This window comes from Anolis sagrei, chromosome 1, assembly GCF_037176765.1.
Source record: "Anolis sagrei isolate rAnoSag1 chromosome 1, rAnoSag1.mat, whole genome shotgun sequence".
NCBI classification, from domain to species: Eukaryota; Metazoa; Chordata; class Lepidosauria; order Squamata; family Dactyloidae; genus Anolis; species Anolis sagrei.
The window spans coordinates 120,617,672-120,632,210 of NC_090021.1; the positions used below are offsets into that span (position 1 = coordinate 120,617,672).

General features: G+C 39.3%; 1 protein-coding gene across 2 annotated transcripts in view; it reads right to left on the reverse strand.

Annotated features, from left to right (window-relative positions):
• The window catches only part of SNTG2 (syntrophin gamma 2), a 263,517-nt gene extending 250,899 nt beyond the window's left edge, over positions 1-12,618 (reverse strand). Inside the window, exon 1 of one of the 2 annotated variants that reach the window (XM_060752731.2) lies at positions 12,084-12,618. In XM_060752731.2, the coding sequence (XP_060608714.1) occupies positions 12,084-12,167 (84 nt within the window). In that variant the 5' untranslated portion in view covers positions 12,168-12,618. The remainder of the gene's footprint in view (positions 1-12,083) is intronic. The other variant, XM_060752732.2, reaches the window with a different exon arrangement.
• Between the last annotated feature and the right edge of the window lie 1,921 nt (positions 12,619-14,539).

Here is a 14,539-nt window from a genome sequence, read left to right on the forward strand (position 1 = left end):
CATCTACACTGTAGTACTAATGCAGTTAGTCACCCTTTAACAGGCTCAATGCTATGGAACCCTGGGATTTGGAGTTTGGGAAGGCATCAGCACTCTTTGGCAGAGAAGGTGTAAACCTTGTAAAATTACAACTCCCATAATTGCATAGCATTGAGTCATGGCAATTAAAGTGGTGTCAGACTACAGTGTAGATTCACAATTACTGAAAGAGGCTCATTAAAACAATGGAAGCTAACTTAATTGATATCAATGACTTCAAGTATGCTTGAGTCTGGATACAACCTAGTGGGTGCAGAATAAATATTTTCTATTTTTTGGTTTATTATTTGATGGTTTATTATTATTTAATATTTGATAAATATTTGGGTGCATCTATAATGTAGAATATGTAGCTTCTGTATAATACATTGGCGAACATTGTCCAATCTTTGTGGGCACCTCACCTTACAGTGGGCAGGATGCTCAGACCACAGGCTACAAAGATGGGCAATCTGAGATACCTTTATATATAACTAGCTGTACCGACTATGCATTGTTGTGGCCAACCTTCCCTCCCTCTTTTTCTTTCTTTCTTTCTTTCTCTCCTTCCTTTTTTTTCTTTCCTTCTCTCCTTCCTTCCTTCTCTTTCCTTCCTTCCCTCTTTTCTTTCCCTTCCCCTTTCTCCTCGTTCTTCCTTTTCTACCTATTCTTGGGCTGTAACTCCCAGCAGTCCTCCTGATCGATCTATCTACCTAGCTATCTATCGCTATCTAATCTATCTATCTGAAGGATTGCTGAGAGTTGCAGTCCAGGAATAGGAAATTGGAAATATGCAGGGATTGGGATGCTCTCACAGAAAGAGAAGAAAACTTGCCTCTTGGAAGTGGTGCATTTGGATCATCCTCCTCTCCTAAAGGGCCTGGTCTAGGGGATTCTGGGAGCTGTAGTCTGGAAGAAAATGTGGATATGCTATCTTGTGGGAGTTTTTTTTGCCAGGGAGTCGTTTTTGTGCATGCGCTGTAGCATTTTTTAGTCCCTTCTGCTGTGTTTTTCAGTGTTTTTATGAGTGATGGTCATTCATTGGCCTGATAGGTGTATTGTGTCCAAATTTGGTGTCAATTCGTCCAGTGGTTTTGAGGTTATGTTAATCCCAGAAACTCACATTACATTTTTATTTATATAGAAGTGCAATGTGAGGTAAAACCTTTGTGCTACATAAAAGAAGTGCAGAGACTTTGGGTGCATCTATAATGTAGAATATGTAGCTTCTATGATTGAAAATGTAATTGATAAAATGGTGGAACTTCAAAACTGTTAATCATTTCTTTTTAATAAAAGGGACATCTTGGGCCTTCTGAGACAATTTGTCTTTCAAGCTACAAAAGTAAAAACACCACTTGAAAATGAGCTAGATAATAACATAAAACCAAGAGAGACAAATGCGTGGTACAAGTTACTTCAAGCAGAAACCAAAAACTTATTGAAAAATATTGTTGCTTGTGGCATTAATTCCAGGATGTAATGGAGCAAATATATGCTACTGTTTAGAAATAATAAACTTCTACCGCACACCATTAATAAATATGTCTTTATCACAGGCAGATGGTATTTATGGCACAAGTTCCAATGAATCATCATCATCATCATCATCATCATCATCATTACTGCTACTACTACTATTATTATTATCTCTACCTCCTCTACTTTTTCAGGCTAAAAACCCATGATCCAGATTTTCTCCAGAGGGAATCCTGACCTCCCTGGAGAAGATGTGGAGGCATAAAATAAAGCCATAATGCAGGATGAGGATTATAACAGTGGGTCACCATTTGATGCAACTTGGGCACTCTGGGCTGAAATAGAAACCATGCTGGTTTCAGATTGCCTGTACCATTTCTACAGCCATGGCATCTGCACAGTATATGAGTAGACTGGCTACATGTAGATACATTGTATACTTGATAAACTCTGCTTTTTTATTTTGGAGGGGGATTGCTTGCTATGCTTGTAGTGGTGCAAAATTGGTGCAGACTTTACATATAGTAACATCGTTAATCCATGTTATCTTCAGTGCAAATTTGCTATAACACCTGTTGTGGCAATAAATCTGTGCTGAGTATAATCTCTGCAGATTGGCTACAAATTGATTGATTGCTTAAATAAGAATTTTCTTTTTTTATATTTGATATAGATTAGCTGTAGCACCTGAAATGATTGAATAAAACAGCATTGGTTGGGTCAGTGCTGAACAATATAGGCACGTGTTTTACGAAGATATGAAATAAAATGGGGAAGTGTCTTGAGGTGTCTTGAAGGAAACCCGCAATTCATCTGCAACTCGAAGAATATAGACTTCTTGTTCTATCACTACCACAGATCACAATATCTATGGTCTGTGATACGGACATTGTCATTGTCCATAACCCTGGTGAGACAGAACAGAATTCCTGAGTTCATACCCACAAAAGAACATTTCAAAAATCAAAAATTGTGAGTTTCACATAGACTATAATATGGATATTTATTGCAGTTATAGTGACCCTATTTATGAAGTACCATAGTTGCTCACCATAGTTACTTATTGTCTAATTGTTCATTTTTATCACATGTCAGTACATGGGTTAATCTGCAATTTGTTGTTGTTTTCCCATCAGTAAGTGAATTCAACAATAACAGGACCTCACAATAGATTGATAGACAAAACAGATTTTTTTTAATGAATGGAATAGATTATGATTATCTTTTAATATACAGAGAGATTCTAAGGACACAATTTTTTCACCCAGATACTTAAAATTAAGCTGCTATGCCGCAATTCAGCAAATTGAAGTAGTGTGTGAGTTGATTAGAAAGACTCTTGACTATATTGCTTGCTATAGTGTACATAATCAAAAGGTACCTGCTGATATGATTTCTCCAAAATACTTCAATTTTGTTCATATGTATCAGCAACATAAACAGGGGTTTTCACACTCACCAAGAAATGCAAGCACTTCATTATTCTTGTAAAAGGCATTGGGACTAGGGTTGAACTTTCCCAGCAGGGACATGAGAAGATATTGTGAAATTCATTTAAAGTTGAATTCCACTGAACAGTAGTAGTTCAGGTCCTCCAACTGCTTAACCTGCACACATTGATCTCACTTCTGTTTGGAATGCATAGATGCAAAAATGTGAGGCTCTTACTGTAATGTCAGCTTCCTTTGTTGGGAAAAGGCCGCCTGCAGTCTTTTTTCCTTCTTTGGGGCAACAGCACTAGCTTTAATTTTATTTATACCATTTTATTTGTATTGCTCTTCAGTTCATGAGAATTCCCATAGTGACTTAAATGTTAAAACATAAACAAAATAAAATGAATATAACATTTTAAAAGCAACAAACCTGGAACACCTGGTAGTAAAATAATTAAAGACAGCTACAGTCCTACATCTACCTTTCTGTATGAGAACACTCAGTGACAACCTTCACCTTTCACAAAGAAGTATTTCAAATTGCCATCTATTTTCAACCCACACAATAAGCTAACATTTGAAGATAATTGGTATTTGAAATTTAAGAATAGGGCTCTCTTAAATGAAAATTTCTAGAATAATACATGTAAATGAGCTCAAAAATTATTTCTGGGATTTGGTCAGCAATCCTATACCCAAATATCTGGAGCTTCTCTACTAAGCTCAATGGGACATGCTTCTGAGTAGACATACTGGACCTCATCACATGGAGATCCAGAAGCCTGGGGACTGTCCCCTTACCATGGTTGGCCGTGGGTGCAATCCATGTTTCCTCATTGTCCCTGGCTTATTCAATGGGGAGAAAGATAGTTGCCAGTCTCCTCAGGGCTCCCTCTTAGAGTGCTGCCCAATGGGGCCCAATGAAGCCCCACTGGAAGTAGCCCTACATCATATGATGGGCTCTGGTGGACTCCATCCTGGCAACACTCTGGCAATGTGCTAGGATGGGGAAAAACCGCCATGTGATGAGGTCTTTAGTCAGAGTAGACCGAATATGATTGTATGGTCGGTGCTCTTTAATGCTTGTGTATATTTTAATGTGGGAGAAAGAAATTTGAATACATAAAGTATCTTTATATCAAAAGGTTGTCTTCAATGCATTCTTTCTTATGAAAAGCAGAATTTCTGAGTGCTGTAAATAGTTTTTAGAATGTGATGTGATGTACTAGGATTCAACACTTCAAGAAAAAGACATCTCCTGCCTCTGAAATCTTACTCTATCTATACAATTCATTGTTGAAGAAAGGACACTTTCTTTCTTAAGAAAGTTTTAAAATCCCAAAGATAGAGGGAAGCCAATCTAATGAAAAATATGAAAGTCTTGAGCTGCATTTTATACATATTTTTCTGTAGCAAACATTTTTGAATGAAATGAGATGTATTCCTGAGTAACAAGAACTGATCTTTAAGTATCAACTATAAATAAAGACTTCTTGTAAGGTTAAGTACAACCACACAATGCAATTACATTTACATTGCTTTTGCCATCAAAGATCTCGATTGCCTATCCCATTTTTAAAAAGATACATTATCCAGTCACCTATTCCTTATGGGAATTTTTAAATGTCTGGATGGAGATTTGAAAGCATAGCAGTTCCTTTCATTACACTTTCCATTTAGTTTGTTGACAGAACATCTCAGGATTGGACACACTGTGGCCTTGAAGCCCCATATGGCTCTGAGATTTTTTTTAAATGTAGGCCTTGGGAACTATATGCTATCTCCGCAATGCTATTCCTGCATTATCAAAAAAAGTGTGGTGGTAAAAATAAGGGTTTTTTCTTCCTGAGTAACAGTTTGCTCTTTAAACAGGCCAGGAAACTAACTTTAACTATTATCCCCCAAAATAGAAGGGAATGTCCAATCACATTTGGGTTTATTTCCCTATAATTTACCACCATCTTTTTTCCTATCTTCAGGTTGGGTGAAGATGTCCACCCATTTCACATATGACCAAGGGCTGTAAATGTTACTTTGGGGGCTTTAAATTCCAGAATGCCTCAATGCTCTGTGATATTTCAAACCTTTCCAGGCTCTACACAGGAAGTGACTGAAGCATTTCATGTTCACTGAGGGCCTGTCCAGAAAGTACCTTTATCCCAGGAGCTTCCACAGCAAACAGGGGAGTGGCCAGACGCCATTCTCTGTAAACGTGGAAGTAATCAATACAAAAGGCAAAAAACGCAGGAATATTGTAGTTTTTAGATGAATACGTGGATCTTCTCATGTCTGTATATCACTCCAATCGGACAACACATGATTTTTTATCTGGGTTTCTTTCCCAGGTTTTAGATGTTTGTTCCTGATTGGTCGGTTTCTAAAAAGAAGGTGACACTTGAGTAGAAGTCAAAAACTTTGTTTGTGTGCCAGAAACTTTATGAAATGTGTGGAGGGCACATTTTATCTGGCCAAGACAAAGTTGTGGCCCCCCAGTTAGTGTTGTACATCTTTTCACAAGAAGAGCAATCAGGAACAGCCATGTATAATCCAGGAACAGCACTCTGTTGTTTGATGTTACAAGTACATAACCAAATTTGTCTGGACAGACTGCCAGGCAGCCAGGTTCTAAAAAGTATCAATAGTGACAAGGTTTTGTTCCTGGCTTGAATGTATGTGTTCCTGTTTGATTGTGTAGTGCTGACTTGGGCAGAAGTGGTCTTACCCCGTAAATTTTGTTAGTATGGCAGATACTTCATTAAATGTATGGAGGGCACAGTTTCTTTCATCAGGACAAAGAACTGAACTTTTGCAGTAATTCACTGCAGTGATTCTCTACATATCCGCATATCTGCATCTTGAGGTTTTAAAAAATGCTGAAGTTTCAGGCAAAAGTCCCACAGTGGCCATCTTGGGGAGCATCTATATCTTGTAACAAACCATCAAGTCTAGACAACAGAGGCAGGAATCCCAGGACCAACATGTCTGTACGTGGACCTCTTGTGAAGTCCTGGGATTTTTTGCCGCTATTTAAAACCCATGATTTAGTGCTGTATGGAAGTGGCCAAAATTGGTTGATCGCATAAACATGACCTCACTCGTCAGGGCATGTAATCTAATTCTACTGAAGTATTTTATTTTTCTATTTATGGACAGACCTTTTAGGTGAGGATGAAGATTAAGAGCAACAGTTTGAGGAAGGCTATAACAGCATTCACGTCAAGGCACTCAATTCTGTGGTACTAAACAGTTTCTAAGAGCCAACATGTAGCTCAGTGAGAGACCTGGAAAGTACAGAACTAACTATAGAAGGTACCTTTCTGCTGAAAATCATCCTCCACTGCAAGTAATTTGGTTAGAACTATTTGTAGCAAAAACATGATTCACCTTATTATTTGTTGCACAATCATAATATATTTCCACATTCTATGAGGAGTCCATTCTTCAGTTCACATAACATCCTGGAAAAAATTTTTTTTTTAAAAAAATTGCATTCTTTTAAAATGCAACACAGGTTTTTTTTTTTTTTACGTGAAATACTTTCCAGTTATATATTGGTATGGCAAACAAATCCTGGCTGACTCTCTGTTGCTCTTCACAAAACCCAAATATTTCAACATTTCTTTATTTATTTTCAAGAATCTCTCAACATTTCAAAATTATTGAAGCTTTAAAAAGATAGGAGTATGTTTGCTACTCCCTTTAATAATAATTACACCAATTTCCCATCTTGTTGAACTCAAGTAGGTGGAAGAAGTTCTGTTTGCACAAAATATTAGCAAGAAAGTATAAGATTAGCTCATTTTTTCCAAACTTTATATTGAAAAGCTGACAAGTCAAGGTGAAAATTAACTCCAAACAATAATTATGAGTGACAAAAAGAGTAATTACTATCAGCAATAGTTAGTGAATGCTACGCTTCTTGCTAGTGGCAGCTTGACGATACATAGAAACTCTCACTAAAACAGATAACTCTTCTTCCCCATGACATCTAACAAATGTATGTAATTACAGCTACTTACAGCACAGATAAAACAAAGACAGAACACTATGGAGTACATAAATGCTGGCTTGACTTTAGATCTTTAATAAACTCAAGCCAAATTGTGATTTATTAATAAGTTATTTTAAAATCTTTTAAAGTAGTCATGGCATCATGGCCTAGACCCTTGGGGTAGATTCATGATAATATTACTTTTAAAAACAGTTTCTTTACAAGGTTTCTGTACATTCCCCAAAAATTGGAAAAGGCTAAGTTTTAATGGACTATTTTTACTTTAATATCTGATTTGAGAAATAACAGAAAAGCACCTATCAACTGCACATGAAACTCTCTAGGTGTTTGCATGTGTGTGTGCACGTCCAAGTTGCGCCAATTTATGGTAATTTTATAAGGTTTCCTTAAACAAGGAATATTCAGAGGTGGTTTTTGCCAGTTCCCCTGAATTATGGCCTACAACACCTGGCATTTGTGGATTGTTCTCCATTGGATGATAACTAGAGTTCACCCTTTTTAGTTTTTTTTCCATGCCCTGCATAAATAATACCATGACCTCATTTAACTAATATAAAAGTTATAAGGCACAATTTGAAACATCCATGCTTCTGCTTTTAAAGAGTATCATGGTGTTTCCAACAAGTAAATGAGAATGTCTATAAACAACAAATGAGCAACTGTGACTATACCAATATTGTTGGATTTCAACTTGCATAGCCAGCATTGTCAGTAATAAAGAATCATGAGAGTTACAACCTGACATAGTTAGGTGATGCATGGTGACATACTCAAAGCAAATAAAGCTCCTTGAAAGTGCACATGTTTTGTGTGCCTAACTTCATCAGATCAGTCCCTCCTGTGTTAAGTCAGTGGTTCCCAACCTGTGGTCTATGGACTACCATTGGTCCTCAAGAACTAAAATATCATCCGCCGCCTCAGCATTACTACACTGTTGCAACAAGAGTGACTGGTCTCGCAAAACCCTCTTATAGTGGCTGAGGCTTATTATATATGGTTTTCTGTGGGCAAGGAGATGCCAACTCCTGGGTGGTATATGTTCTGTATCACGAACTAGATCTGATGTGGTATATCCAATGCAATTTTCTGAATCAGCACCCTAAATAATCAAACCAAATCTAAAGTTGGCCAAAAACTGATTCGTAACCATTTTGGTAATTATGTTGGAGAGTGGTCCCTGGTCAAAGTGGTCTCAGGTCAAGTGGTGCCTAGTAAGAAAAAAAAAGGTTGAGAACCTCTGGTCTAAGTACATGGATCAGACAGCATGTTATATATCTCCATATTAAATCTGCCAATTAGACTGGAATCTATTGAGTAAATGATACTGGGTTAGACTAACAAGTGCTCTGACTTGGCATAAGATAGGTTTTTTACAGTGCTTTGTGCCACTTTTCTGTGATTTCTGAAAAGATGTCCAATTGCAACATAACTAGCACCACTTTCTAACAGTTAAATACCAAAAAAACCCACCCTCAAAATGAATCATTATAGTATAATTCAAGACAGCAATACAGATAATGGGCAATTCTAGTAAATGGTTATGTGCATATATATTCATTTCCCATTGAAATCGATAGCTTAAATACATCTAACCGTTACTGTTAAACTCTGACTGCTCAATTACGTGTTAGGCATTCTCTCCCCCTCACCATCAACTAATGGGATGAAATTTTAACCTGCCACTTGGAGTGAAAGAGTTGAATTAATTGTTTTTAATGCTGGGGAGGAATGAAAAGATTCCCTAACAGTCTTCCTTGTGAACTAAATGATCTGAACACATCAAAGTAAGATGGAATTTATTATTTAACAGAAAAGGTATCTCACACTTTACAAAATATTTCAAGAAGCTGCAGATCTAGCAAAACAGCTCTGAGGATGGGAGCAGGGAACTCAATATAAACTCTATTTAAGCTGACGTAGTGATTAGATTAGATTAAAAGAAAAGGGGAGAAAAACATACACACGCTCATCAAAGACTGCAATCCTAAACAGGGCAAGAGAGATTGAAGTGAGCTGGAGTGCAATTATTAACAGTGCAATCTTATGCATATCTTCTTGATGAGTTAAATGAGACTTATTCCTAAGTGGGCAGAATAGTGCATTGCAGCATAAGAGCATATAGGGTTACTGTTCAAGAATGAAAAACTTTAACTGATATTTCAAATGCAGGTTTACCATCTCTTATTCAAAATCCCAAATACTCCAAAACTGCCACATAGGTGGCCGAAATAGTGACACCTTTACTTTCTGAGGGTTTCGTCTATTCAAACTTTATTTCATGCAATAAATTATTTAAAATACAATGTATACAATTGCCTTGTGGTTGTGTGTGTGTAGTATATGAGTTATGAAGGTATATACAAATACAGGTATGCCAAAATCTGAAGAGAAAAAACCCACAATCCAAAACACTTTCAGATAAGGGATGGTCAACCTAGAATCATAGAAACACAGAGTTGGAAGAGACCTCGCGGGCCATCCAATCCAACCCCCTGCCAAGATGCAGGAAAATTACATTCAAAACACCCCCAACAGATGGCCATCCAGCCTCTGTTTAAAAGCCTCCAAAGGAGCATTCACCACACTCCAGCGCAAAGAGTTCCGCTGCTGAACAGCTCACAACCTGTTGTGAAAATGAGGATCACCTTATTGTCTTGTCCTGCATGCACATACAGAGAGGGAGCAGTTACACTGGGGAATAAATGCAGTTTGGCCTCACTTTAGCTAATAGCGTAATACTATGGAATCATCAGAGCTGAAGTTTTAGAATGTCTTTAGCCTTGGCTGTCAGAGATTGCTGGTGCCTCCTTTGACTACAACTCCCATGATGCCTCAACCATGGAAGTCAAAGTGATGCCAAACTGTATTAATTCTGGGAATTTTAAGTGGGAATTTTATAATACTTATATATTTAAGCCTATTTTAATGTCCGTATATTTGTATATCTTTAAAATGTTATGCTGATGCTTTTATGTTAAGCCACTTTGAGTCCTTTTTGGGGAGATAAATTATTTATTTATTTATTTCTATCCGCTTTTCTTCTGGTTCAGGACTCAAAGCGGTGAACAACATATAGAAAGCAAAAACATAACATACAATAAAAGTAGACAGCACCGTCATAAACACAGTCATATCTAATTAAAAAATTACAAAAACCGACATCAACGTAATTAGTGACTAACAAAAAACACAATTAAACATTCAAAAGATTAAAAACCCTATCTGGTATCAATTTATTTAGGCCATAGTCAGGTCCATTTTGTGGTATAAATAAATAATTCTACAATGTAGAGCAGGCGTGGGCAAACTTCAGCCCTCCAGGTGTTTTGGACTTCAACTCCCACAATTCTTAACAGTCTATTGGTTGTTAGAAATTGTGGGAGCTGAAGTTCAAAACACCTGGAGGGCTGAAGTTTGCCCATGCCTGGTGTAGAGGCACCCATGCAGGACTGAAAGAAAAGCTCATGGTGGGAAAGGGAAGCTCTGGAACAGGGAAAGAAAACTGAAGACTGCCTAATCTTTCTTAGCCTCCTTCAAACAAAGATGGAATGATAGATGATAGATAGATAGATTTAGATTAGATAGAGTAAATAGATAGATTACATCAGATAGGTTACATAGATAGATTTGATAGATTAGATCAGGCATGGGCAAACTTCAGCCCTCCAAATGTTTTGGACTTCAACTCCCACAATTCCTAACAGCCTTAGATAGATAGATAAGATAGATACACAGACAGATAGATAGATAGAGAGATAGATCAGCTAAACAGATTAGATAGACAGATTATAGATAGACAGATTAGATAGATCAGATAGACAGAGTAGATAGATATATTAGATAGATTATAGATAGATTAGATAGATTAGATAGATCAGATAGATAGATTAGATTGAAAGATAGATTAGATAAAACAGATTATAAATAGAATAGAATAGATAAATCAGATAGATAGATAGATTACATAAAAGATAGATTAGATAGACAGATTACAGATAAGATTACATAGATAGATCAGATGGAATGATAGATTAGATAGATAAACAAATTATAGATAGAATAGAATAGATAAATCAGATAGATAGATAGATAGATAGATAGATAGATAGATTAGATAAAAGATATATTTGCTAGACAGATTATAGATAGATTAGATAGATTGATCAGATATAGATCGATAGATAGATAGATTAGATAGATTTGATACATTAGATCAGGCATGGGCAAACTTCAGCCCTACAGATGTTTTGGACTTCAACTCCCACAATTCCTAACAGCCTTAGATAGATAGATAAGATAGATAGATCAGATAGATAGATAGATAGATAGATAGATTAGATAGACAGATTATAGACAGAGAGATTGGATAGATCAGATAGACAGATTAGTTGGATAGATTAGATAGGCAGGTTATAATTGATAGAAATTAGATAGATAGATAGATCAGGTAGATAGATTAGATAGACAGATTTTATTTATTTATCGTATCAGGAGCGAACCAAACAGTTGTACTGCATTAAAAACAAACAAACAAACAAAACGCAAAGTTTGCAGATAGACAGATGATAGATAGGTAGACAGATAGATCAGATAGATCAGATAGCTAGATATGGATGAACCAGTGCCAGGGAAGGGCAACCTGCACTCCAAGCAAAAAGTCAGTTTCCAAGAAGGCTAACTTTTCTTGACACAACTCTCTCCCCTCCCTCCTGCCAGATGGACCTTGAATGCAGGTCTCCTCGCAACAAGAGCAGCAGATGCTTCCATTCAGAAGGGGTTTTTCCTCTCGGTTCAGAAAGGAAAACCCAAGTCCTCATCCCTGAGCAATCCCTTCCTCTTCCTCCTCCTCCCTCTCTATAAGTTGGAGAAGCTTTCCTTCAAGCCCAAACCCGAGCAACCGAGGAGGGAAGGAGGTCTGGGCGGGCAAAGGCGGGCATGGATGCAGCTGGAAGTGCCCCAGCTCAAGGCGAGGAGTAGGGCACTGGCTTTGCTGAAGGCGCCTCTTCCGAAGGTTCCCCGGCCATGAGCCACGGCAGACACAAGCGTCCAGAAGAGCAGGGGAAAGGGGAGACCCAGAGGGAGAGGAAGCACCCGAGAGAGAGAGAGAGATTGGGAGAGAGAGAGAGAGAGAAGCTACTTGCCCAAGTGGGGACGAGGAGGCTGTCGGGCCGGTCCGGCGCTTGCCCCGGAGGAGGGGGAGGAGACGGCTTCCCCGCCACGTTCATGTCCTCCCATGCAGCTGGGTTAGAGTCCCTTCTGATCGGCGAACTCGGCTAGAGTCGGGCCAGGCATTGAAGCTCCCTCCCCGCCTCCCTTAGAAGTAACAAACGCAATGATTCCCTCCGAGAGAGAGAGAGAAGGAGAGCCAGGAATTAGGGCCGAGCAGGGCTCTCCAGCATCCTCTCCTGCCTCTGCTCCACGCGTGCCTCGCTCACTGAAGAGGAGGAGGAGGAAGAGGAGGAAGAGGGAACGCTAGGTGGGGATGGAAAGGAGGTTGGCAGGGTCCGTCCGCGCGCGAGGAGAGCGCGAGGGAGGCTGCGGACCTCCCTCTTGAACTTCTCCTCTTCCTCCTCCTCTTCCTCCTCCTCGCGCTTCCCTTGGGAGGATGCTGCTGCTTTCCCCCCTGTTTCTAGTCAGATCTGCTTTCTCGCGCGCTTTCTCGCGCTTCTCTCCTCGGGGGGCAGGGGGGTTAACATGTGGACGCTCTGAAGCAGGCATGGGCAAACTTCGGCCCTCCAGGTGCTTTGGACTCCAACTCCCACAATTCCTAACAGCCTATCGGCTGTTAGGAATTGTGGGAGTTGGAGTCCAAAGCACCTGGAGGGCCGAAGTTTGCCCATGCCTTCTCTGAAGGAAAGAGGGTCTACTATGTGAGGTGAAGACACACACACCACTTCGAGGGAGACACACACACACACACACACATTGTACATACACCCATTCACATTATTATTACTAAGACCTACAAGCCACTCTAAACACATTCACAGAAGCATAAGAGAAGCTTGGCCTGTCACTGAACATCAAGACAACCAAAGCGCTCTTCCAGCAGTCACCAGCCAATCCCTCTCCAATGCCAGAAATACAGTTTAATGGTGTAACATTAGAAAATGTTGACCATTTCCGCTACCTTGGCAGCCACCTCTCCACAAAAGTCAACATTGACACTGAAATACAACACCGCCTGAGCTCGGCGAGTACAGCTTTTTCTGAATGAAGCAGAGAATGTTTGAGGACCGGGACATCCCTAGAGAGACCAAGGTGCTTGTTTATAAAGCTGTTGTTTATGAGTACCTATAAAAACAAGGAAGAACCAGAGTCTTACTGGAAGATTAGTACTGGAAAATTTATCTTAACAAACATTAAGGGGAAATATTCGACAGGAAGAGGAGCCGCAATTAGAAATGAAGAAACAAATAAAGAGAAGGAAAAGAGAGGAACATCGGAAGGAAGATTGGGAAGTCAACATCCCACCCCCCCCCCTTCACATCACCCTTGTCCCTTCACAACCCTTAATCCACACACCCCTCTTTTTTTCTCCCTTCCCTCCCTCTTCTTTTTTCCCTCCCTCCCTCCCCTCACCTCCATATCCATACCCAACACTTCTCCCTATTATAAGGAAACTTCAATAATGAATTATTTTTTTAAAAAAAATAAAGCTATTGTCCTCCCAATCCTGCTACACGCTTGTGAAACTTGGACAGTCTATAAACGTCACATGCAACTCCTGGAATGATTCCATCAGTGCTGCCTCTGGAAAATCCTGCAAATATCTTGGGAAGACAAGTGGTCAAATGCCAGCATGCTGGAAGAAGCAAAGACCACCAGCATTGAAGCGATGACCCTCCACCATCAACTATGCTGGACCAGCCATGTTGTCCAGATGCCCGACCACCATCTATCAAAGCAGTTGCTCTACTCTAAACTCAAGAACAGAAAATGGAATGTTAGCAGGCAGGAAAAGAAATTTAAAGGTGGGCTCAAAGCCAATCTTAAAAACTCTGGCATAGACACTGAGAACTGGGAAGCCCTGGCCCTTGAGCGATCCAACTGGAGGTCAGCTGTGACCAGCAGTGCTGCAGAATTTGAAGAGGCATGAATGGAGGGCGAAAGAGAGACATGTGCCAAGAAGAAGGCACATCAAGCCAACCCTGACCAGGACCCCTTCTATCTGGAAACCAATGCCCTCACTGCCGGAGAACATGCAGATCAATAATAGGACTCCACAGTCACCTACAGACCCACCACCAGTACACTGATCTTGGAAGACTATCCTACTCAGACAACTAGGGATCACCTAAAAAAAAACATTATTATTTATTTAAGATACAAGTTTGGATACCCAGCGTTGCCCAGGTTATTTGAAAAAGTCTATTTTTAATTGTACAAAATGAATAAGGTTGTGTGTGAACTACAACTCATATCATGCTAGGTTAGCCCTGAAAAATTCCATCAGTACTTAAAGTTTGTTATGTTGGGCAAGTTTGTTCTAGACCTGTGGTTTTCAACCTGTGGATCCCTAGATCTTTTGTCCTTCAACTCCCAGAAATCCTAACAGCTGGTAAATTGGCTGGGATTTCTGGAAGTTGTAGGCCAA